This window comes from Brienomyrus brachyistius, chromosome 4 (assembly GCF_023856365.1).
Source record: "Brienomyrus brachyistius isolate T26 chromosome 4, BBRACH_0.4, whole genome shotgun sequence".
NCBI classification, from domain to species: Eukaryota; Metazoa; Chordata; class Actinopteri; order Osteoglossiformes; family Mormyridae; genus Brienomyrus; species Brienomyrus brachyistius.
Genome location: NC_064536.1, coordinates 8,964,903 through 8,990,290, shown reverse-complemented (window position 1 = coordinate 8,990,290; position 25,388 = coordinate 8,964,903). Strand labels below are relative to the sequence as shown.

Sequence of the window (25,388 nt, the reverse complement as noted above, 5' to 3'; positions counted from 1 at the left end):
GATTAGTAAAAAAAATCAATTTAAATAAAATCAAAACTAAACCTACCACATGTCCATTAGATTCAGTCCCCACTCAACTTCTTATTGACTCCCCGGGAGTCCTGACAGAGCATATAACTGGTACAAAGATCACATCCTTGTCTTCGGGTGCCGTACAAGATCATTTTACAATAGTGATGCCTGTGTGTTCAGGGGCTGCATCAGCACCACAACAATAACATTCTTGTCCCCCATTGAGTTGAGCCAGGTTTAAGCTTTGTGAAACATTCCCAGGAAATACTCTAAGTACTACATTCTTGGATGTACAACAAAAATCAATATATGTTGAGTGTGACGCTGAGTGCCCTCCATTTGTAAATGGTTTGTCTTACAGTGGATGGATGGAGATGGAACCTTTTGCAGATGGACATCTAAGGTTTGATTTCTTTGCATGTGTGGGCTGCATGGGTTGTTATCGACATCTGGTGAAAATTTCATACCAGTAGCACGTTTAGAAATATATTTACTGAGAAAAATGGTGACATGTTCAATACTTCTTTTCCCGCTGTATGAATAGCCCAGAATGTGCTGAAAGGAAAGATATACAGCTGACTCTTGTATCATGCAATAAGCCTGAATCCCAAGGGATACTAAAACACTCAAAAGTGGGCAGGGTTGAAATGGTTAATATATAACATACATTAATACTGTAATGGGGCTTCGCCACTCCAGCCTTGGGGCTGGGGCCGGGCGTCCCGGCTATTGCGGGTCTCTGGTGCCCAACCGGCGGGGGTCAGTGTCCCTGAACGGTTACAGGTCTGACCTGGGGGGTGGCATAGGAGGTTCGGGGGCCTCATCTTCCTGGGTGGGGATGCACTCGGGGGGATGTGGGATGGGGAGGCCGTCGGGCTCGTCTGCACCGCCATGCTGGTGTGGGCGGGTCTGGGGCCGAGGCTCCGTGGATGGGGTGCCGAGCTGGCTGCCGGGGGGGTGCCTGCCGCATGCAGTGGGGCCATGCTTCCCTGGTCCTGGTCACCAGGAGGAGGGGGGGCTGAGGGCTGCCAGAATGGTCCAGAGATGGGAATGTCCAGGGGGCTGGGATACGCCACATGGCCTGGCCCACAGGCCCTACCATTGGCCAATGTGCTGCCCCTCAGTCTTAATTGCAGAATAGTCATCATACAACATTAGGGCCTTGGGGCGGGTGGGGCATGCTGGGATCTACCATCTGCCAGTGGGGAGGGGTCCTTATTTCCTGCCTGCTCACCCAATTTTAATGCACCTCAGTTATCCATACAGCCCATCTAGCCGTGATACACCTGGGATGGGGCGCATGGGATTCCGCCACCTTATACACACTGAGCAGTCCCTCAGTTCCAGGTTCATCTCTTCATCATCTTTCTGCCTTTTGTCTCCGTGGTTACTCACCCACACAGTCTGTCTGTCCATCTGTTTCAAAGTCTTGAAGTGTTTGCAGCCTTTGCAGAACCAATGACCAGCATCCCTACATTTGAAGCAGGTGATAAACATCAGAGAAAATCACCATAAAGTGGTAAAGTAACCGGTGATTATGTCTCCATATACGGTGTTTCCCCGAAAATAAGACAGGGTCTTGTATTTATTTTTGCTCCAAATGACGCGTTACGGCTTATATTAAGGTCGTATTTTCCCAAGTATAACATACTACAGTATATTTACCGGTATTCATGAACAAAAATCCATATTTATTCAAACACAGACATCATGTCATCTTCGAACAGTATCTTTCCATGTAAACAATTTGACGGTAAATTCATTCATGAACAAAATTCTGCTGTATGCTGTGTCATACCCGGCTCGTCCGCTCCTCGTGTGTGCCACGCCCCCTGATTACCCACGTGTATTTCCCTGATCATCTCCAGCTTTGTCTAGTTACTTTGATTAGTCCTGTGTATTTAAGTCCTGGTCTCCCCGGTTTCCCTTGTCCGTCATTGATGTTGTCGGTGCCCATGCCCTGCCCTGCCCTGCCCTGCCCTGCCCTGCCCTGCCCTGAATAAACCCCCGTTTTCCCCGTATCCCGCTTGCCTGCCTGCTCCTTCCGCACGATCGCCGCTCTGCTCGCGATCGCTGCCTTGTCTCCCGTGACAGAATGACGGACCGCAAAAAGAAAAGGAAGCAGCAGAGGAAAGGGATCCCAGAGGAGCCTGAGATCCGCCTGGGAGCCTGCTCTGCTGGAAGCCATCCCGCGAGTACCCCGGTGTCTTAAAGGGGCCACGACCGTCTCGCCGCCTGCGGCAGCGGCGCCCCCACAGGAGGTCATCGCTACGCCCATTGTCCTCGCCACCCAGTTCTTCACCCTCCAGGGATTATACTGGAGGGTGATGGATGAACTGGCCGAGCAGAGTTCGCCAGAAGCGGACCAGCTCGCCATGCAGCTGAGGGAAGGGTTTGCCGCGTTCACTCCCGCCTCTCCTCCAGCCGACCTGGAGAGATTGACTGAGGATCTCCGGAGGCTGATCCAGCTCCGGAGAGCGACGGACCCCGCTCCCGAGCGACCGCCGCTGCCGACGGACCCCGCTCCCGAGCGACCGCCGCTGCCGACGGACCCCGCTCCCGTGCAGCCGCCATTACCGGCGGACCCAGCTCCCGTGCAGCCGCCATTACCGGCAGACCCAGCTCCCGTGCAGCCGCCATTACCGGCGGACCCAGCTCCCGTGCAGCCGCCCCCACTGCAGCCACCTGCAGCTCCCGTGCAGCCGCCCCCACTGCAGCCACCTGCAGCAGCTCCCGGGCAGGCGCCCCCACTGCAGCCACCTGCAGCTCCCGTGCAGCCGCCCCCACTGCAGCCACCTGCAGCAGCTCCCGGGCAGGCGCCCCCTCTGCAGCCGCCTGCTGCAGCTCCCGGGCAGGCGCCCCCTCTGCAGCCGCCTGCTGCAGCTCCCGGGCAGGCGCCCCCTCTGCAGCCGCCTGCTGCAGCTCCCGGGCAGGCGCCCCCACTGCAGCCAGCTCCTGTTCCTGACCGCGCCCCCTGACCGCGCTGCAGCAGCTCCCGAGGCGCCCCCTGACCGCGCTGCAGCAGCTCCCGAGGCGCCCCCTGACCGCGCTGCAGCAGCTCCCGAGGCGCCCCCTGACCGCGCTGCAGCAGCTCCCGAGGCGCCCCCTGACCGCGCTGCAGCAGCTCCCGAGGCGCCCCCTCCGCCTGCTGACCCTGTCCCCGCTCCTGTGACTCCTCTGCCCTTGCCTCGGCGTCCTCGGCCCCGACCGAGGGGCGTGATGTCCGTGTCCCGTAAGGGGCGGGGACACAGACGCAGGGCTGGGGTCCCGCTCGCCCTGCCTCGCCTGCGCTGGGGCTCGGTTGGCGCCTGCGGGTCCTGGCCCTCCGGGTCGGCTGTCGCCTGCGGGTCCCCCTCCGAGGCCTCGTCGCCCTGCCTCGCTCCCCCCTCCGGTGCCTGGTCGGTCGCCGGGGGGCTCCCCGACGGCGGCTCCTCGGTTGCCTGCGGGGCCCCTACCTTCGACCCTCCACCGGACGTCGCCGCCTGCTGCGGCTCCCCCCTCCTCCGGGCCTTCGCCGTGGGCCCCTCCTGCTCCCTCGTCCCCTTCCCCGGTGCTCCCTCCTGCTTCCTCCCTGGCCCCTCCGCGGGTCCCTCGCCCTGCCTCCTCGGCCCCTCCGAGGTCCGCTCCTGCGGCCCCTCCGGCTGCCTCCCGTCGCCCGCTGGGGCTCCCTCGGGCTCCCCTTCCTTCCTCCTCCTTGTCTCCCTACGCCCCTGCCTTTGTCCCGCCTGTCTCTGCCCCTTCGTTTTTTGCTCCCCCTTGCTTTGTTCCTCCCGTCTCTGCTCCTCGTCCTTCTGGGTTCCCTCTGTTCACTCCTGGCCCTTTTGTTCCGCCTGTTCCCTCCGTGTCCCCGTTTCTTGTCTGTCTGTCTGCCTTTCCTGTCCTGTGTCATGTCCTGTCCTGGCTTCTGCCTCTGTGTCAGTTTTGCCTGTCTGTCTTGTTCCCTGTCCCTCATTGATTTCTGGTTTTGTTTTTCAGGTCCTGTTTTGCCTCGTTCCGTCTGTCGCCCCCTTCCTTGGCGCGCCCGGTGAAGCGCGCCTTTGGGGGGGGGGGTTCTGTCATACCCGGCTCGTCCGCTCCTCGTGTGTGCCACGCCCCCTGATTACCCACGTGTATTTCCCTGATCATCTCCAGCTTTGTCTAGTTACTTTGATTAGTCCTGTGTATTTAAGTCCTGGTCTCCCCGGTTTCCCTTGTCCGTCATTGATGTTGTCGGTGCCCATGTCCTGTCCTGCCTTGCCCTGAATAAACCCCCGTTTTCCCCGTATCCCGCTTGCCTGCCTGCTCCTTCCGCACGATCACCGCTCTGCTCGCGATCGCTGCCTTGTCTCCCGTGACATGCTGTATATGTTTATTCATATATAGTCGTCATGTCATCTTCTGGAACATCATCGTAAATTTCCAAGCTCCAAATTCCGTCCTGAATATCTCGCAACTCAGTTTCCTGTAGAACCAGTGGCCCCAATCTCTCATGTTTAGCAATAGCTCTGTCCTTAAATGAGCGCCTCTTGTCCATGTAGCCTTCTCATAGTATAACCGCATCTCATTCTAGTTACCGTACAATCCATGGGACAGTTACTAGGGCGTATTTTTGGAGTAGGGCTTATATTACGAGCATCCTGAAAAAATCATGCTAGGGCGTATTTTCGGGGAAACGCGGTAGTAATCATGAAAAGCAGAAATCTTAGTTTCGGTACCTTGAGAGTGAGTAAATAATGCAACTTATGGAAAGTGTAAGATATGTAAAAGATTTGACTTAATAGTCAGTTGTTGATGCCAGCATTTGGATTGAGTGGGCTGCTATATTTCATGCACATGAACCTTTCCAGTGTTGTTTTTCACTATTCTGCGTATCAGGGAAACAAACTGGCTCATTTTTATAGGTCAAGTCAAGACCAGCGCATAAGTTTCCCAAGCGTGTGTTTCCTGTATCCAATAAAGACGGCAGAATTTTTCTCAGTGTGCAATACCGACTGCCAAGTGTGATGATTGTGATGTAGTGTTGTTGTACAGTGACATAAGGATTCATTTTAATTAAATATGCTGTCCCCTGTCTTTATAATTCCAAAGGACAAACCAGTTCCAGTGATGCTGGCCGTCGGAAGAAGTGCCGCACCGGGCCGCCGGCAGCCAGCTCCCTGACCAAGTCTGTCTCCCCTGGATCTGCTGCCATCCCGGTGGCAACCAGCAGGGGTCAGCAGGGCACAGGCCGCCGTAGAAATACAGCGGGAGGCCGGTCAGGGCGAAGAAGGAGGTCTGACAAACAGAAGGGGTTAGAGCCTGAGCCCAGCTCACCAACCTTCTCCTCCTCTTCATTTTTATTTCCGTCTTCAGTCCCCTCCCCTTTTGTTTCATCCCCATCTCTTTTTATGGGCTCTTCTCTTTTATCGCCACACTTAGTCACACCTGTAAGCCCAGCTCCACATCCATATTCAGCTCCAGGTATGGTTCATCTGACCCCTCTGCATCAGGCTCCAGCACAGGCTGCAGCCGCCTCATCTCACCTGGGAAAATTCAATTGGTTGTGTAACTTTTATGTAACCAAGTACTCTAAAATGACCTATGATGCCAAGTGCTTTACTGAGTACTGGTGTCAGGAGTTTTGGAATAGACATTTAAATGAAATTAACTTAGCAAAACAAGGGAAGAATGAGGATAATGAGGGTACTCATTCAACCAAGAGGCGTAGGATTGATGAAGATGAGTTCATCTTTCCTATTGATGCACTGGACCAGCTAAGTACCATGCCCAGGGCTCAGGAGATGGGTGTGGAGATGGGCTATCAGTCAGATGCACATAGCTACATTTCCCTGTAGATTCAGCACATAATTACACGAGAGTTGTCATACGTACTTAGGATAAGATAAAATTAGGATATGTTGCGATGTAGTTCTATAGCATAAGGTACTATAGGATAAGATTAAGATAGGATAAGGTTAATATTGTATAGAATAAGATTAAGATAGGACAAGTTAAGATGTCTTAAGTTGTATACCATTTTATGTTTTACAAAGACATGATAAATTACCATAAGTTTAGGATAAGATTATATAAGATAACATAGTGTAAGAATAAGATAGGATTGCATAGCATAAGATAAGAAAGATAGGATAAGATAACATAGAATAAGATTAAGATAGGATAGGTTACGGTAAGCTTAAGATTGTATAACATAGGATTAGATTAATTGTAAATAAAGCAGTCCTCCTCAGAGGGGGGGTGGTGGAGGGAATATTTAAGAAATAAAAATAGGATCAATTAAGATAAGGTTAAGATAAGATTGTATAACATAGGATTAGATTAATTGTAAATAAAGCAGTCCTCCTCAGAGGGGGGGTGGTGGAGGGAATATTTAAGAAATAAAAATAGGATCAGTTAACATAAGGTTAAGATAAGATTGTATAACATAGGATTAGATTAATTGTAAGTAAAGCAGTCCTCCTCAGAGGGGGGGTGGTGGAGGGAATATTTAAGAAATAAAAATAGGATCAATTAAGATAAGGTTAAGATAAGATTGTATAACATAGGATTAGATTAATTGTAAATAAAGCAGTCCTCCTCAGAGGGGGGGTGGTGGAGGGAATATTTAAGAAATAAAAATAGGATCAGTTAACATAAGGTTAAGATAAGATTGTATAACATAGGATTAGATTAATTGTAAGTAAAGCAGTCCTCCTCAGAGGGGGGGTGGTGGAGGGAATATTTAAGAAATAAAAATAGGATTAGTTAACATAAGGTTAAGATAAGATTGTATAACATAGGATTAGATTAATTGTAAATAAAGCAGTCCTCCTCAGAGGGGGGGTGGTGGAGGGAATATTTAAGAAATAAAAATAGGATTAGTTAACATAAGGTTAAGATAAGATTGTATAACATAGGATTAGATTAATTGTAAATGAAGTAGTCCTCCTTAGAGGGGGGGTGGTGGAGGGAATATTTAAGAAATAAAAATAGGATCAGTTAACATAAGGTTAAGATAAGATTGTATAACATAGGGCTACAGTGAAGAAATCAAACATTTCAAGGCAGCATGAAGGTAACGCACAATCAGGGATGTGCAATTTCTGAGGCATGTATTCAAAAAAAGTATTTTAATTGTATTTTATGATTCATATTTGACTTACTTTATGAAATAAAATGTTTTTTTCTACAGACTTTGATCAGTGTTTTTGTATTTTGTAAAATACGAGAAATACTGTATGCATGGTAACGTCATGTGTGCAAAATGTTTGTGCAAACAAAGGGCACAGAGCCACTAGAAGGGCACAGAGCCAGGCTGAGCACCACAGCGCTATCCAGCCCATGGCTGCCGACGGTCACATTCCACCAGAACCCCCCAACACTAACTCCCCAGGGAACTTCCAAGCAGCAGAGCAGATTCCAACAACCGAGGATCAAAGGAAAGAAAAGATACTGGCAGGAAGAAGATGATCTTGTGGCCAAAGGTTAAAAATGTAGAAGTTTGGAGAACAAATGTGTTACAAATGAAATATTATTTGAAATGTGCTACAGCTTAATCATTCTATCATACATCCATCCATCCATTTTCCAAACCGCTAATCCTACTGGGTCGCGGGGGGTCCGGAGCCTATCCCGGAAGCAATGGGCACGAGGCAGGGAACAACCCAGGATGGGGGGCCAGCCCATCGCAGGGCACACTCACACACCATTCACACCTACAGGCAATTTTTTAGCAACTCCAATTAGCCTCAGCATGTTCTTGGACTGTGGGGGGAAACCAGCGTACCCGGAGGAAACCCCACGACGATATGGGGAGAACATGCAAACTCCACACACATGTAACCCAGGTGGAGACTCGAACCTGGGTCCCAGAGGTGTGAGGCAACAGTGCTAACCACTGCACCACCATGCCGGCCCACAAATTTAAACAAATTCATTTTAAATAACTTTAATCTCAGAGCCAATTACCATGTGGCCACAAATATTTTAATTATTATTGCTTATGCTTATAAATGCGGAATACATTTCTGGAGCCTTCGATTTAGCATATACAGTGCCCTCTACAGGATTCTGTCGAAACAGCATCTCTCAACCTCGTTCACAAGATTTGTGTCTTTTTCACAAAACGTTTTTCTTTGTAAATCCCAAAATCTTCCTATAAATGTATGTATGAATGCTTCTTGTCTTTTTCAGTCACACGAAGCCTTTATAAATGAGCTCCCTGATTAATCTGTTTACATGAAAACATCTTAATTGCGTTAAGGCATGTAAACGTAGCCACCTAACGAAAGGTAACCACGTGACTTAGCAGACTGCATGTTCCTCATCTCCTCTGTATGGACCATAGAGCTGTGTATCGGAGAGTCTGACAACACGCTACGTTTCAAGATACAGGCATTACAATTCAATGCGCTGCTCTATTTTGCCATTCTTTTTTTTAAAAATCTTCTTTTAGGAAAACATGGCATATTATAAAGAGCACATCACCAAATGGATGAAATCTGAGTAAAAACATTTGATTTTTAACGCAATCAGAATAAAGGGGTCTGCATTTATCACTTTCCTTGTAACAATCCAGCATCGTAGCACTACAGCTATTTCGGATTCAGCCATGAATAACATTGCTAGTCAGCAGCCTTGTGCAAGCTACTGAAAATTACTAATTACTGCATATAAAAGTAATTATAATAAGGGTGGGATTCGACCGTGTGTCTTCCTGGGGGGTCGCCAGCCAGGATTTCCAGCAGTTTGGACATGTGGTTGTTGCGGCAACGCGCTGCATCAGCGTCTGCTCCCCCGGCCTGACCTGCCCTGTATAATAACATAATCAAGGAAAATAACAGTGGGCTAAAGGTTGCATAGTGATCACATTAACATCGTGTAGACAGGAGTCCAAGAAAGCGGCAGGCAGAATGTCTGTCTCCCAGAGAGGGGGTGCCAGTCTCTGCTCTTGCCCTGTATGTCCCTTGCCATCTTCCTGTTCCTGTCCTGTTGTCTCCTTGTTGCCCTACTGCTCTGCGGTTCTCTCATCGTCCCTCCACCCCTCACGTCCTCCGGCCCTGCTGGCCCTCCCAGACCCTCTGGTCCTGTGATTCGGCGGAGTTCAGCCTCACCTGGAAAGGGGCCTAGGAGGGTCCCCAGCCCCGAGTCTTCGCCTGGCTTCCCTGGATGCCCCATGTTATTCCTTTTTGTGCCTCAGTGTTTGTCTTGTTGCTCTGTCCTGCCTGTATCTCTCCTTGTCTTCTGCATCCTGTGCCCCTGTTCTTGTTGACCCTCCACCTGTCTGTCCTGTTTTGGGGTCTGACAGGACTGCTGTACCTGTGGTTCCTAGCTTTTCCTTTATCCGCTCCATGTCCTTAGTGGTGTCCTGTAACTGCTCTTATGTCTGGTGTTGCTGTCTGTCTAGTGTTCTGTCTAGTCTTGTCTGGCCTTGTCCTGTCTACCATTTGTTCTGTCGTCCCCTGTCTAGTCCAGTATCCAGTCTGGTTCCATCCCTGTTGTCTAACCCCCTTGGACTTCATGGCCGGAGCACATGCTTTTGGTGGGCTGGGGGGGGTACTGTCACATTAAGCAATGCCATTTTTGTGCCAACGCATGTTCTGACCATCCATGCTGTCTGCCTCCCCACATTTCCAGGTGCTGCCCGGGGGGGGGGGGCACCATCTGAGCTGGAGTCCTGGTTCAGTCCCATGGAGGGGTGACACTGCGAATGGGACCTGCTAACTGTGTCATCCTGGGTGCAGCCTTGAGTGTCACCCTACACAGGCCAGCGTGGAAAACAGGCTTATTGACAGACTTTAATCACACCTCACACCTGGCCTTGAGCAAGCAGCTCCACTCTTTTCTGTTCTCAGTAATATTAGTCTGCCTGGGGGGGTTGGTTAGCCTGTTGTCCATGGACCCCCAGAGGTCTATTTTTCTCCTTACTTGGGGTTTTTTGGTTCCTCTCCTCCGTTGTCATCTGACTTTCTTTATTTAATATCTTTCTTTCATTTTTCCTGTTGTGTATTACCGTCTTTAATGATGTTGTAATGTATGACTACACATCTATGTAAAGTGCCTTGGGACGACTCTGTGAGGCGCTATATAAAAATGTAATTAAATATCCCGCCTCCTCCCTGATGTGGCTCTAACAGGCCATGTTTGCTGCTTGTTGGTCTCACGTCTCGTTCCAGCCCTCGTGTTAAACACTCCCAGCTGCCTCCAGTCTCTTCCATCATTAGTCCTGCATTTAAGTGCTTCCTGGTCCTGTGTTCCCCAGTTTGATCACTGATGTTGTGCCTTATGTGTTGCCGGTTCCATAGCCTCCCATCCTGATCCCAGTAAGTCCCTGTTTGTTGCCTGACAAACACCTGCTGCACGAGTCTTTCATCCCGGTGACCACGACACCAACCGCCAGTGATGTCTGTGGAGCCCAGAAATACCAGCCTAGCTGCACTAGTGCCCAGGCAGCACCTTGACAGCGGCATGTTTGCAGTGTCATGTTTGCCTCACTTGTTCACCACTTTCGGTAACAGTATCTGCTAAGTACTAGAACTGTAATCATATGTGAGTGAGTATGTCTGCTTTAAAGGAACAGAGATCACAGCTCCTTACTGTAGGTACAGGGCACAGAAACAGGTAAATCCTGTAAGGTAACATTCTTAAAGTCAGCATAAATTCCAACACAGTTCTGTAATATGAAGTTCATAGTCAGTCATAATTTTGTAGCATTAAAATGTAACTTTTAAATAAATCCTAACAGTATGTGTGATTGTGGGGGGGTGTGGGGTCTCGGGGTGTAACCTCTGTCTCTGGGCTTGTTTCCTGTCCCTCCTGCTGTATGTGTGAAGTCTGCATGTTCTTCCAATGTGGGCTTTCTCCTCCTACTTTGGAAAACATGAAACTGCGATCAGCTGATTGGGATCTCTAAGCTTCCCTTAGTGTGAGTCCGTAAGTGTGAGTTTGTGCTCTGCTATAAACTAGTATCCTGTCCATTGTGTCCCCTGCCCTGTGCCACCTGGGACAGGCTCCAGGCTGCCCACCCCCCTGTACAGGATAAACAGTAATGGAGGACGGCTCCACACTGTTCCAAAGAAAGGGTGCTCCAGCTCACTTCAGGACTTCAGACCAGCTGCTCTCACTTCACGCCTCCAGGCTTGTGGGTGTGGTTCCCACTTCTGGTTCTGCATGTTCAGCTTGCATGTTCTCCCCGTGTTCTTGTGGGTTTCCTCCGGTTTCCTCATGCATGCAGTTTGGTGAATTAGTGTCTCTTGATTATCCTCAGCATGTGAGTGAGTGTTTGCCCTGTGATGGACTGGCATCCCATCCAGGGTGTCTCTGCCTTGTGCCCTGTGCTTCCTGTGATGTGTGTGTCTCATAACTCTGTATTGGATAAGCGGTTATTGGACTTTGTTGGATACTCCTGATATTTTATCTTTCTGTTCCTGGGGATGGCTGAAGCTGGTCCATTAACTTTTGGCTTAATTATGAGACTTTAACTTAATAGTGTTCAATGAATATCTAGAATAAATTTTCATTATTAGAGTATGGAATTATTTTGGATGATTAAAATTTTCACTCTGAACCTGGTCACCTGAATCTCCTTCCTGACACAAATACACTCCCAGCACAAACACACAGAAAGAAAATGAAGAAATGACATATATGTGCTACACCTGTTAGTTTCATGAGTATTATATATAGAACGATGTAAAAAACTAATCTGTGCATTGACAGCACTTGTCAAAGCTTGTTCTGTCTAATCCTGACACAGTCTGTCTATAATTGCACATCCCTGCATGTTTCACCTGAAACCACATGATCCCAAACATGTTTCTAAATAGACACAGAAATTCATTCTCAGTAGATCTGCTCTCTTATACCTTTATACATAATTTCTATCTACTGTACAAAATCAAAGAGTAGGATTATAGTTTGTTTATAGCAAAACAATGTCAGTAACTGTTATTCTCATAAAAGAAAAATAAATGTTAGCTTTGGGTACAGTTTGTATAATGTACTATTTTGTTCATGAACTGCAGATCCAGTATTAGCCCAGTCTGCTCTTCTCAGTCTGGCCTCAGCCCAAAACCACACCTACTGCAGCCTGAGAAGCAGGAAGTTCCTCCCACTGTCACACACAGACGACTGTGAGAAAAAACGAAATTGAATCCTATCAGTGATTGTGGTAAAATGGCAGAAGCCAGAGTTGCAGTGGATGTAAACGAGTTCAGTTGTGCAATCTGTCTGGATCTACTACAGGATCCAGTGGCGATTCCCTGTGGACACAGTTACTGTACGAGCTGCATTAAGAGCTGCTGGGATCAGGAGGATCATGCTGGAGTTTACAGCTGCCCCCAGTGCAGAAAGACCTTCATACCCAGACCTGTTCTGAACAGAAACACCATACTGGCTGAAGTGGTGGAGAAACTGAAGAAGACTGGACTACAAGCAGCTACTCCTGCTGACCAGTATGCTGGACCTGGAGATGTGGAGTGTGACGTCTGTGCTGGGAGAAAACACAAAGCTGTCAAGTCCTGCCTGGTGTGTCTGGCCTCCTTCTGTGAAACTGACCTACAGCTTCACAACAAACTCCACCATGCAAAACAGCACAAGCTCATTGATGCCACCAGCCATCTGAAGGACAAGGTCTGTTCCCACCATGACAAACCGCTGGAGATCTACTGCCGTACCGACCAGCAGTGTATCTGTCTGCTCTGTGTCATGGATGAACACAGAGGCCATGATACAGTTTCAGCTGCTACAGGAAAGGCAGAGATACAGGTGAGGCTAATTTAAAAGAATTTCCCCTTTCTATCTAAAAGAATTTCCCCAAAGGGATCAGTGAAAGTATCAATTATTGTTATTATCTAAAAGTTAATTTTAAATAAATGGATTTTGTCTGAACGCATGTTGGTGTAATTGCTACGAAACACTCAGAACAAGTCTGGTTCGGTAAAGTTGTCATGACCTGCTTGTTTGGTTACTAGCTTGACGGATTTAAGGTAGTCTGGGAAAAATGTAAGTCAACGAATATGAAGTTCATTTAAACTGTGGTACCTTAAATTTGACAAGTTACCCCGACAAGCCAGTAACCCTTCATAGTACAGAAGAACTCACTAAAGCCACAGTAGTACAGGCCACTGAAGTCAGAGGAATCTACACAACCCTGACCTCAGAATTCAAGATGGCGGTGCCCTTTAAGGCCGCGCCCGCCTAAGATGTTGGTACGGAACGCCATGATACTCAAAATCAAATAAATAAGTATATAAAAAAATATAAATAAAATGATAAAGATTTCAATAATGTATCCTTTTATTTTTAAATAATTTCATAAAAGGTATTATATTTCATAATAACACTTGTATTCTATGTATAATTTTTTTATTGTACAATTTACGTATTGTATTAAATTTCGTAATAATGTTGCGATTTTCATTGGACGATCATTATTATAAAATATTATTTTCACAGTTACATGTGTGAGTGAATGGTGTGTGAGTGTGCCCTGCGATGGGCTGGCCCCCCATCCTGGGTTGTTCCCTGCCTCGTGCCCATTGCTTCCGGGATAGGCTCCGGACCCCACGTGACCCAGTAGGATAAGCGGTTTGGAAAATGGATGGATGGATTATTTTCACAATAAAGTTTAACTTTTCACATTATCGCCATGCATTTTTATACTGCATCAAGAGGTTTTTTGCAGGATTGGCACTGCAGCCACTGGATAAAACTCACACTGTTCCATTGGGACTGGTGTGGTGCTGAGGTGTCACCCACTGCACGGCTGCACTCAGGTTCTCATCCCTGAGGTGGTTCGTCGTGTGGTGAGTGCGGTAAGGCACTGTACTCAGTGTGTGCTCCTTACCTCCGTACCTTACCTTACCTTACCTGCATCAACACAGTACAAATGTACATGTTAAAAAAGGTCTTTCGGTACTAATAAATACGTAGATTAATACTTTTCTATTCAAGGTTAAAGGGCTCAGCCTTTAATGCATTGTGTTGGTTGCCATAGGATAATATTTTGGCTTTTAATGATAACCAGTGAAGCTCAAAATTTATGAAAATATTAACAAAGAGGTTCATTGTTTTGTCTGATATGCTGAATTGTATGTCTGACTTGGAACAAGTGAAGTAAAAGTAGTCAGGGCTGGAGTGGGACTGAATATCTAAACAGGAATTCAAGCCCCCAGACAGCCCAATATAAAACTACATAAACAATTACACTGTTATTATATGTTTCTATTCACACATCCATTTTCTTGGCTACTGAACACACATTCTTACCTACATGCTTTAATTTTACCTTCATGTTATTTTTACCGGCACATTTCACTAATATTAATAATGCGTGGAGCAGCTTTGACATAAATAATGAAGCTTCGTCTCAGTGTCTGTCCTTGGGTCTCTTCCCCGTGTGACCAGCAGCCATCGCTGTCCATCCCCTTTGTCCTCTCATCGTCTTTGGCCCTAGTGTGTTCTTCCTTTTCCCCACATGGCTGCATTTGGCTCAATGGGATGAGTGTGTGACATAGAGGCTGGGACCAGCTGGTCATGGGTTTGAGGAAGGTCAGGAACCAACCTCACCTCCATCATTTAATTATTGCTTTTCTATTCTTCCCAGTGTTTATTAGTTCTCTGTTCTGCTTGTGAAGCTTGTCCCTTGTTTTATTATGTTCCACATGTTTCTGTACTTTCTAAGTATTGAATTCCTTGTGTGTGTTTCTTACTTTGTTTGTGGGAGTTTTCCTAGTCTTGTGTTCATTAATATAAGTTACTGCACTTGTTGCCTGTTTTCCCTGCACTGTTGTTATTGGTTAATTGTCTTATGTGTCACATCTGTCTCTTTCTTAGTTTGGTACAGCAGCCTGAGCATTAGATTGGCTACAGAAACCTGCAGTTTTATATCTTGGACCCAGCAGTGTGGCCAGTGTCATTATGCTATGTGAGCTCTGTCTTCAGAGTGACCAATGCAGCTCCAACTGGTTCTCCTTGATCATGTGATCATTGCAGCATTGAATAGGTGATATTCCAGCTGGTTTCCACTTCTGTAATCATTCTCAGAGTGGGTCTGCCCATCTGCTGCTGGATTTGACAAAGCCTTTCTCTAGCAGTTGTACTGGTTCTGAAGTTGGTCAGGCACAATCTGTCTTACCTTGGATCTGATATTGTCAGATACTTGTGTCTGTTCTATGTTCTACTTCACAGCCAAACTCAGTGCATGTACACTGCAAGTTGTGTGTCTGACACAGACAATCACATTTTGTGCAGCGTCAGTGTGAGCCATCGGACTTTATTCTGTATTCCCCACTCCTCCATCAGGCTGCCTTGACTGCAGCCATGTTTTCTGCAGAATGAGACTCTGGGAACTTTCCTGCTCCCAGTAATACGGTCGACAGCTCAGTCTTATCATTTATAAAATGGCATTTGACTGCTAAATAAGCTTCCATATGTATGAATGTCCACATGTCAGATGTTAGACTTACTGCTTTGGCCTTTCTCACCTCTTCCTTTGCTTTCTCTTTTTCTATCTTAAATGTTTCTGTCACCAAACCCTTTCATGTTTGCCTGTATGGGAGAATGTAGGTTGGATCCAGGATACCCACAACCTCCCTAAATCCTGCGTTATCCACTATGGTGAAGTGTTGTGCATATTGACCAAAGGCTCATCAATCATTTGTTTCTTGGTCTCTATACTGGGAAAATTATACAGATTATTGGGTAATACCCTCACCCAAATCTGATATTATGCATTCATACAATTAAACTGAACCTTGGACACATTAATGACTAATAATAATAATTATTATTATTATTAAATTAATTATTGAAAATGAATTATTGTTAAATTATTATGATGATTAAAACTTACGCTGCAGTGTGTGTGTATGTCGAAATATGTGCTGTACAACAGGTTTGAAACCGGTAATGAGGATTGTGCCACATTTTCAGTTTCCAAAGCAGTCAGATGGTTGAGTGCAGAACAAAGCTTCAGATGACCATGGTCACATGTTCAGGGTGGAACGGAGGAAACTGAAGCTGTGCTTCAGAATGCAGTGAATCATTTTTTTCAGTGTCAAGCTTAACATCACTAGTTGCCCCATTCCCTCTGTTAGTCTACATGTCATTTTCTTAGCTACTTTTTCCCTGGTGAGTTTTGATCTCTTGTTGTTCCTTTATTTTGTGTCATTCCAGTTTGGTTCAGTCTCCTTAATTCCCTTTGTCTTGGAGCTTTTAAGTGCATCGTCACCTTGTTTCCCTGCCTGCACCAGGCTGCGCCCCAACATTCACATTAAATACATGATCTGTGCAAATTCTGAAACATCTTTAATAAATCCCATTTTACACATTTTCCTTTCTGAATTTGCATGGAACATCAGTGATGTACACTATGACACGGTTTCCATATGAATGGGTCACAACAGTCCAATATTAAACCAACTTCCCAGCAGATTCAAATTTTTCAGTATCGCAGGAGAAAAGATGCATTATTGTTGTGCACAGTGCAGTTTATACACAGTGGCCCATTATCAACTGACATGCGATCTGACATCAATCAAATAGGACGTCAGTTGAGTAGCCGGTCCTGCAGTGCAGCTCAGTGTCACGTCTGGCACAAGGAAGTAGGTGAAGGAAGCTGTGGATACGAACAAAAACGATTTATTCACGGGGTAACACACTACAAAACACATGTAACTTTAACGACCGGACTGGGGAAACAAACTGATGCTGTAAGTGGACTAAATACATTGAACTAATTACAGCAACAGGAAACAGCTGGTGAACATGGGGAATCCACACGGGGTAGGTGAGGGGGCGTAGACACACAGGAGGATCGGACAAGCGGGGCATGACACTCAGGACACATTCGCCTTCACACTGCTATAAGAATGTGGCCATATGCGGCCCAGACCACCTCCCAATGTTGGTTGAGTGATCGGAACTCAATGCATCTTCAATGCGTCCTGGGTAATTAGCGCTGTCCACTTGTGATTGGATCACCCAGGACGCATGTTAATACCAGGTGGAAACAGGACCAAAGTGTCTATGTCCATTGAATCCTACCTACAGTCAATAAATCATTTACGGATATCAATCCATCCACCCATCCATCCATCCATCTCCTAACCGGTAATCCAGGTCAGGGTCAGGGGGAGTGCCTGGAGCCTTTCCCAGGCAGTATAGGGCCCAAGGCTGGGGTCCACCCTGGACAGGATGATTGATGAATGTGATCTCAGCTAATGAAACAAACTTGTTTTGTCATTTTTTTTCTTATCTGTAGAAACAAATGGGTGAAACACAGAGGGAATTTCAGCAGAGAATTCAGATGAGAGAGAAGGAGCTGCAGGAGCTGAGGGAGGCTGTGGCCTCATTCACTGTGAGTATGAACCTGAGGAGAAGATAACAGCTGGCTTGTGATCATATTGAATCTTCTGTCAGATTCAACAGATTGCAGATTTACAGACTTGCGCAGATTAATCAAATTAATGCTGCTCTGGGTTATTCTCAGTCAGTGGGATAAAGTTGCTAGATTACAGAATTTAACCAAGTCTTGTAGCAGTAGTAACTTATTTATTTAAAAAAATACCATTAAAAGCCCATTTGAGAAAAATGCAACTTTTCGCAACCCAGCATAATGCAAATAAACACAGAAAAAGTCACCTATTAAACTGAGAGCTAATGGTGACAACCAACCTGCCCCATACAGCCTCCAGTCTCTGCCAAATCCCTGCAGCTGACAGTGTATGAGCTTAATGAGGGATCATTTACAAACAGTGCTGGCTGGGTTTCAGTACCTGAGGCATCCAGCATGGTGTCGCTCCAAACCCCAGCCCTGTGCTGTTTTTATACCTCCTGTCAGCTCACATCTCTATTGTACAATGAGGCTCTCTGGAGTCTCAAAAGGGGCCAATTGTAATTTACCGTCCTCTGCTCCCTGTGTCACCAACAGAGCTCAGCACAGTCAGCAGTGGAGGAGAGCGAGAGGATCTTCACTGAGATGATCAGCTCCATTGAGAGAAGACGCTCTGAGGTGACACAGCTGATCAGAGATCAGGAGAAGGCTGCAGTGAGTCAGGCTGAAGGAGACATGGAGAGACTGAAGCAGGAGATCGATGAACTGAAGAGGAGACACTCTGAGCTGGAGCAGCTTTCACACACAGAGGATCACATCCATTTCCTCCAGGTAACAGAACAGCTACTTTGGCAATAAGAAAACCAGAGTATTCAAATGGATGCATATTGTCATTTGTATTTCAACTAGTCTGTCATTAGTCAGATGTTAATGATCTTGTTAATTAGATTGCAATACACATCTGCATTGATGAATCTGTTTAATCAGACTGTGTGTCTGTAGAGGCGCCAGGCTCTTCCTGTCACTCCTGAGGCTGGATTTGGACCCAGAATCTCTGTCAGTCCAAGATCTTATTTTGGGAATTTGAGGAAGGCGGTTTCTGAGCTGAAAGATCAACTGGAGAATGTTTGCAGAATGAAAATGGCAGAGATCCATCACGCAGGTTAATAAATTTTCTAGTCTGTTCATGTTAATATAGACCAGGGGTGGCCAATCAGAGCTGTCTGTGGGGTTTTGCTGGATTACTAATTAGAGGACTGATTGGCTGAAGGGTCTCACACCTGGGGTTGAACAGCTGACCTAAAGGTTACCCCAAAGACCTGCGTACACACTGGTGCTTTGCGGGTAAGATTGCCCCCCGATGTAGACCATGCAGAGAGAGTATGCAGTACAGTCAGCCTCACATTTGTGTGACCAAGTCAGTTTATTTTCAGTAAGTTTAAATCTTTGTGATAACTGATGAAAGAGCTTCACATTCTACTGGCTGCAAAACCAAGATCACATGAAACATGTTTCTTCTACATTATAGAAACCAAAAATCTGTATTATGTGTAACTTACCATGATTTGCAGTTTGTTAAAATGCCTGTTATTGTCCCTCATAATGATAATACCCCACTGTTGTTATCTCCACAGTGAGTGAAGTCCATCTCCCACAAGTAAATTCCTTTTACTCACATCCCTGTTTCTCTCTGTCTCCTTCTAGTTACCAAAGACACCGTCCTACCGGTATTAGTGCCCAGGACCAGAGCAGAATTCTTACACTGTGAGTCTGTTCACACACTCGCTTCTCTCTCCCTGTATGAGGTGGAGTGTGTTTTATTGTGTTTTATTGTGTTTCATTTTCTTCTGCTAGTGGAGCTTCTCTTTCTCTCTCCCGCTGCCTCCTGGTCTTTCACATTTACATGAGCTTTTTTTATCTCAGTTGATTTTGAATCCAATTGCAAAGTAAGGCAAGTTTATTCAGGGTGCTTTTCCACTGCACCACCATGCCGCCCCCATTATAATCATGGCTTATTATGCATAACGAATGATTTATTGAAGCTGTCATCTTTAATGCAATACCTTCATAATGCATTATAATGATCGGTATAAGCATTAAGGATGCTTTGTATTGCATTATGAATGTATCTATAGTGCCTTATAGATGAGTGTGTCATAAAGCATTCATAAAGCGTTATGGCTATAATGTGTTATGCTTTTTTATAAATATTTATAGCTGTGTTTAGAATGCTTTATGAGTGCAGTATAATTAAGCAATGACATATGAGAAGATACTCCGATATATTATGGCTGTGATTTGGTCAAAGGCACAAGGCCACAGGCCACCACAAAACAAAAAAAAAATAATTCTGATAACATCAGTGCAAGTGGGAGGGGCCAACCGTCCGCATACCTGGATAATTCAGTCAATAACCAATATAGTTTTGTCTAATATTTCCGGTGCCAGCAGTAAAACAACTAGTCAACTTATTATCGGAGTAACTTTGTATTGTAAATGAAAACCATGCTGCAAGTCTAATAAATAAAATATTGTGGCACTTGAGTGGCGAGGAGATCATGAGGCAGATTGCAAAGTTCAGTTATTGGCATCTTCAACTGCGCGACTGTTAAAAGGACAGAAGAAAAACATCAAGCAGAAATAAACTGACTTACACACAAACAGGGAGCCTTTACCCAGACAAGAGTGGATACAGGCAGTAGAGATAGAGTGCAAGTCAGAGCTGTCTGACTGAACTTTTGGTACCAGACAGTAACAGCTCTTTTTATCTGCATCCTTATCCTGTGTGAGCTACGGTATCTATGAGCGGGGGGGCTTCCTTCACGTTTGTTCTTTTTGTGCATTCGCTGAGTGTACTTTTTTTGAAATTCATTAATATTGTCCTAAGACGGCACCCGCAGTCTTTCCACAAACTGGTTGTGACACTGAACATCTCCTAAGTCTGTGCATTAGGGCCATGACTTCACACGGCACGACTACACCTGCGTGCGTAGTTTACATCTATCTGGAGGATTAAAGGTCATGTCCACCAGGGGGTAGTGCGAGAAAACCATCTTGGTCGGTTCCTTCGTTTCCAGTCTGATGTGTTAGTATGAGGTTGTGGCATTAAATGTAGAAGGAGGAGGGAGTCAAGATGGCGCTCTGGAGAACACGCTTTGGTTAGAGCTGCAAGCCGACTTGTTTTGTTTACCATGTAGTATGAACTATATGCAGTTTTACTACTGTCTGGTTTTATTTAATCATCCAGTGACTGCAGTAACTATACATAGTCATGATGACAGGCTCTGAAAAAAGAAAAAAATGATGGAAGAGGTGAAACAAAACTCAAAGTTAACGTGTCTGCTACCACAAAAAAGATGGCTACAACCAAAAACCCGCCAACGAGATCAGACCATAACTATCTTAAATCAAAGCCATAACTGTACTGCTTTTATGCCACTTGAAAAGGATCATCCTTCCCTTCCCAGCACACCCTGTGAATCCCCTGCCACTGAACAGCGGAAAGCTGACAGCTCAGAGACAACTACTATTCTATCCAGACTTTCCAAATTATCAGTTAATTAACAACAGTTCAGATGCTCTGGAAAAGAAAGGTTGATGGAAACTCTAAAGAAATCAAAGAAAGGAAAGAAGCCATTAACGTTAACATAAAACAGATAACAGAGGTAAAGGAAGCAATAGACTTTATTTGAATGGGAAGCAAAGAACTTAAGGACAGGGTCACCTGCGTTGTCGTTTTGGAAAAGCTGAGGAAACACTGGATCTACAAGAGACTCACATTTCCCATATCTAATGTTACTCACGACATTGGAATTTGAAGATTTATGGTATTTCAGAAAATGATGCACAAGATAAACGCCAAGAGGTCATCAAGGTCTGCTGCACCATTTTTCCAGAGGTCAAGTAGAAAACCGATGTGATTGACACGGTCCGTTGAATTGGCTGAAAGATCCCTGATGTCACCAAACCCAGAGGACCGATTGTTCAGTTTACCTTGAGAATCATTAGGGATGGGGTCTGGCGTACTGCAAAGGAATCTGCGTTTTTGGTGAACATCCACCTGAAGATAACAGAGGACCTCTCACCAGAGGACAGAGAGAGAAGGAGGAAATTCTGGCCCGCAGAAGAAAATGTGCGGAAAGAAAACAAATGGGCGTACTTCGCTGGAGGTTGTACTTTTGTAAATGTAGCTGAAATCTTTCCTTTCCGCTAAACTAGGCTGGCAGATATGATATGTAAATTAAGGGATCATTCACATCCGATAGGGCTTCCTCTAGATATCACCCACATACTGTCCTTTAGCCCTGGACACGTGTGATTCCCTGTCAGCCGCCACAGAAGTAGTTGCTGCAATGTTTTTCGTCTTTTCAGTTGTTTTATACAGTAGCGTCTTTCTGTCATCTGTTAATTTATTAGAGTACAGGGGACACAGAGAATCTTTGCACATTTATTCTGCTTTCTATAAATATAGCAATAAGCTGAGCCTTTCTACCAGCTTTTCCATTTGAATGATTCTGTACACTGTATCTTTTACTTACAGTAATAGAAGGGATTGACGTTGACGTCATCTGTTAACATACTTTTATCAAGGTATTACAGCCAGTGTTCTCTGACCACAGCGATTCCTTATCTTTATCGCTGAAACACTTTATACCTGTTATGCTCTTCATATGTTTCTCTTTAATTTCTCATAATGTGAGAGGGCTTAGAATCCACTGTAAGCAGAAAGCTATTTTTCAAAATCTTAAACAGTTCAATACCGATTTACTTTTGCTAGAATGTCATTCTGCAGAACTGGATATTAATTTCTGGAGATCCCAGTGGGTATCAGACTTACAGCCAGCTCATGGGGTGACTCACTCAGCTGGAGTATGTATGTTGAAAGATTGTTTTTCAGGAAAGGTCCTCAGTTCTTACTGTGGTAAGGATGGCCATTTTATACGTCTGTTAAATGAAATGGCAAACTCTGTTTTTATTGTTACAAATATATATGGCTATAACTGTCAGAGAGAAAACAAAATGTTCTTGTAGAGGGTAGAAACTTGTGTGCTTCAGTTATCAGTTAACTTTCTGTCATGCCCTCGTGTGTGCCACGCCCCCCTGATTATTCACGTCTGCTTCCCTAATCATGCCCAGCTGCACCCTATTATTTTGCTCTGTCTTGTCTATTTCAGGCCACGTCTTGCACTGCTTTTGTCCGTCATTGATGTTAGTTCTGATGTTAGAATCGTTGCAATTGTGGCGTTACTGAGGGAGGAAGTAGCGAGGGAATACGGAAATGGACAAGCCGACTACGCCACTCTGGGAATTTCACCCAGAGAATTAGAATACCGGAGTTCAAAACCCACTCCAATATAAAAGGACACAGATTCGTGATCACCATAGGGGAGACGCGAAGACCATAAACACTCCCTTTATTAGGCTGCGGTCAATTAACACTCAAAATAAAACACAAAGAAACCAAACAGCAAATTACAAAACCAAAATCACAGCACAAATACAAATCGAATCATGTTTAAAACACTCCAATCACACGACAAAAAGAGGAAACCCAAACCAGGCAGCTGTTGTCGGGAGGGGAATGGGAGGCGTACAGTCAAACACTCTAAGGGGTCCCGCAGCACATGCCGCACGTACATCCACCCAAGGGGTGGGCTAAAAGAACGCAACGCGACCACGCAGCGCGGTATCGCCCGACACGGATCCTCACCGCCCAGCACCAAACCTTCCCAACGACACCCCCCCCAATTTACATCCAATAAATAAAACACATTAATACTTAAAACCAATTAAAACATGAAACAAAACATAAAACATCCGGGCAAAACAGCAGCAATTGTAGTGACTTAGTATCCCGTTGATGGTCTGGCTCACGTCGGTCCGGGACACTCCAAGTCGCGATCCACTACAAATACAAACACAGTATTAGGTATGCCCCTACTACCCAAACGTTGGTAAAAGGAGACGAGACATACCTGGCAGATTACACGCGGTAAAAGTTGGAAAACCTTAAAAGCGGAAGCAACCGCAAGCTGCTAGATTTACCAAGCCCTTGCAACTGTAAGAAAGATACCAAAGCACATTACAACCACCCATACAGCAAGCAAACGACCCCGTCCACTGATGCCCTACCTGCAGTGTTGGATATAGCCACAACTTCCGGAAAAGGAGATACTGGCGCACGGAGAGTCACGTCACGCTTACAAATCAGTCACACACGCAACCACAACCGGGTCCTATATACGCGTGCTAGCTGCAACAATTAAGCAATCAGGTCAATGAAATTACCATGCCCCAACCAGATCGCACCCTCCAGCTCCACCTCATTACAATCTACCCCAGGATTTTGCATCGTCATCCCGACGATGGACAGCTACAACCAAACCCAGAGTTACTGCCAAGGTCTAAACATAGCCCCTACCGCATGAGACACAGGTCCGGAAGAACTCTCAGCCCCTAAGGCCACGCCCCCTACCGACCTAGGAAGATGATAAAGATTAGTATGTCGGCCTGCAGTGGTCCTGGCGGTTCTCTGTATCCCTACCCCACTGGTACTTGGCTGTTCCATCACTTGAGTGGTGACTACAGAGGGTCTTGAAGGAGTACCCGTATGCCAAGAGGCATATTCCTCCCCGCCTACCCCAGAGTGAATTGGCATGTCTGGAGGCAACGCTGCAGCTAACGACTGGGGGCACTGGGAAAGACCTGTACAGGCAGCCCCAGGGGCAGATGACACTGTATTCCCCTCCACTGCAGGGATCCGAACCCAGAGCTCCTGCTCAAACGAGTCCTCGGAGGTAGCCACCTCTTCGGCTGGAAAAGGCTGAGGATCACCTTCGACTTCACAACCAACACAGGGCTTAAGCATGGTCCGATGAACATGCTTGACCTTCTCTAGAGCATCAATTGGTGCGACAGTATAAACCACACCCCCCAACCTAGGGGTTTTCAATACCTTATGCACCACTGAACTCCAGAGGTCTTGGATTTTATGTCGGCCCCGGACTCCAAGATCACATACATACACTAACTGGTTCTCCTGTAACGGTGCAGCCTTCACCCGGTAATCATGGCGCTCCTTACGCCGCCCTGCGGCCATAGCAAGACGCTCCCTGGCACCCTCAAAAGCTAGCTGAAGTCGGGTTTGATGCTCCACTATCCAGTCATTTCAACTCTCTACGGAGTGCACAATCAGCAACATGCTCCATAAATTGGTCTCTTAACATTACCTCGGCATTAGGTACCGCATGTGGCGCAGCCTGTTGAATCTTACCCATCAAACTCATTAGGGCCAATGAAAACTCAAGCAGACCCTCCCCATCCTGTTGCTTCCTAGAAAAGAAAGCTTCCTGCAACAATACATGAGAATAGGAACAACCATACAGCTCACGCAATATTGCCAGTATCCTTTCCGGGTCACCCCGTTCAACCGCGGAGCGATGTTTAATCTCCTCCTTGGCTCCCGCCTCTAAGTGGTCAAACAGAAAAAATGCTTGATCAGCAGATGACAAATGCCGAGCCCGCATACATGCTTGCACCTCGTCCTCCCATTCCTCGAAGCTCACCCCAGACCTGCCCTACCTGCAGCGTTGGATATAGCCACAACTTCCGGAAAAGGAGATACTAGCGCACGGAGAGTCACGTCACGCTTGCAAATCAGTCACACACGCAACCACAAACGGGTCCTATATACGCGTGATGATTGCTTAATTGTTGCAGCCAGGTTAATGAAATTAGCATGCCCCAACCAGATCGCACCCTCCAGCTCCACCTCATTACACAATGTCCTGTTCTCCCCATAGCCGTCTCTCCCTTAATAAATCCCCAGTTTTCCCCGTATTTCGCCTGTCTGCCTCGTCCTCCCTGCCTCCTTCCTGCCAGCCTGCCCGTCCTCACCCGCGAAACCTGACACTTTCATAATGCATTCTGAATTTTGGGAGGAGCCCTTAATGACATACTGGGTAGCAGCATGGACAGATGGCCTCCACATCATTCCGCCAGTGGTAATTCTTACCTGAAGGACTTTATGTAGGAATGTGACTGGGCAGATGTTTAGAAAATGACCCGTCCACTTCAAAGACCT

General features: G+C 46.2%; 1 protein-coding gene and 1 long non-coding RNA gene across 15 annotated transcripts in view; one reads left to right on the top strand and one right to left on the bottom strand.

Moving 5' to 3' along the window:
- LOC125740020 (tripartite motif-containing protein 16-like) overlaps nt 1-25,388 on the top strand; it is a 411,298-nt gene that overhangs the window by 297,880 nt on the left and 88,030 nt on the right. For 6 of the 12 annotated variants that reach the window (XM_049010690.1, XM_049010674.1, XM_049010692.1 and 3 more), the window contains 4 exons: nt 17,234-17,329; nt 17,903-18,136; nt 18,308-18,467; nt 19,010-19,069. In XM_049010690.1, the coding sequence (XP_048866647.1) occupies nt 17,234-17,329; nt 17,903-18,136; nt 18,308-18,467; nt 19,010-19,069 (550 nt within the window). Of the gene's footprint in view, nt 1-12,074; nt 12,736-17,233; nt 17,330-17,902; nt 18,137-18,307; nt 18,468-19,009; nt 19,070-25,388 lie in introns of those variants that run through there. The other 6 variants (XM_049010691.1, XM_049010686.1, XM_049010668.1 and 3 more) reach the window with 6 other exon arrangements.
- LOC125740033 (uncharacterized) overlaps nt 1-25,388 on the bottom strand; it is a 303,704-nt gene that overhangs the window by 206,063 nt on the left and 72,253 nt on the right. The window contains exon 2 of one of the 3 annotated variants that reach the window (XR_007397420.1): nt 12,338-12,525. The exons of the other annotated variants lie outside the window; for them this stretch is intronic. This is a non-coding gene — a long non-coding RNA (uncharacterized LOC125740033). The remainder of the gene's footprint in view (nt 1-12,337; nt 12,526-25,388) is intronic. 3 annotated transcript variants of the gene reach the window in all.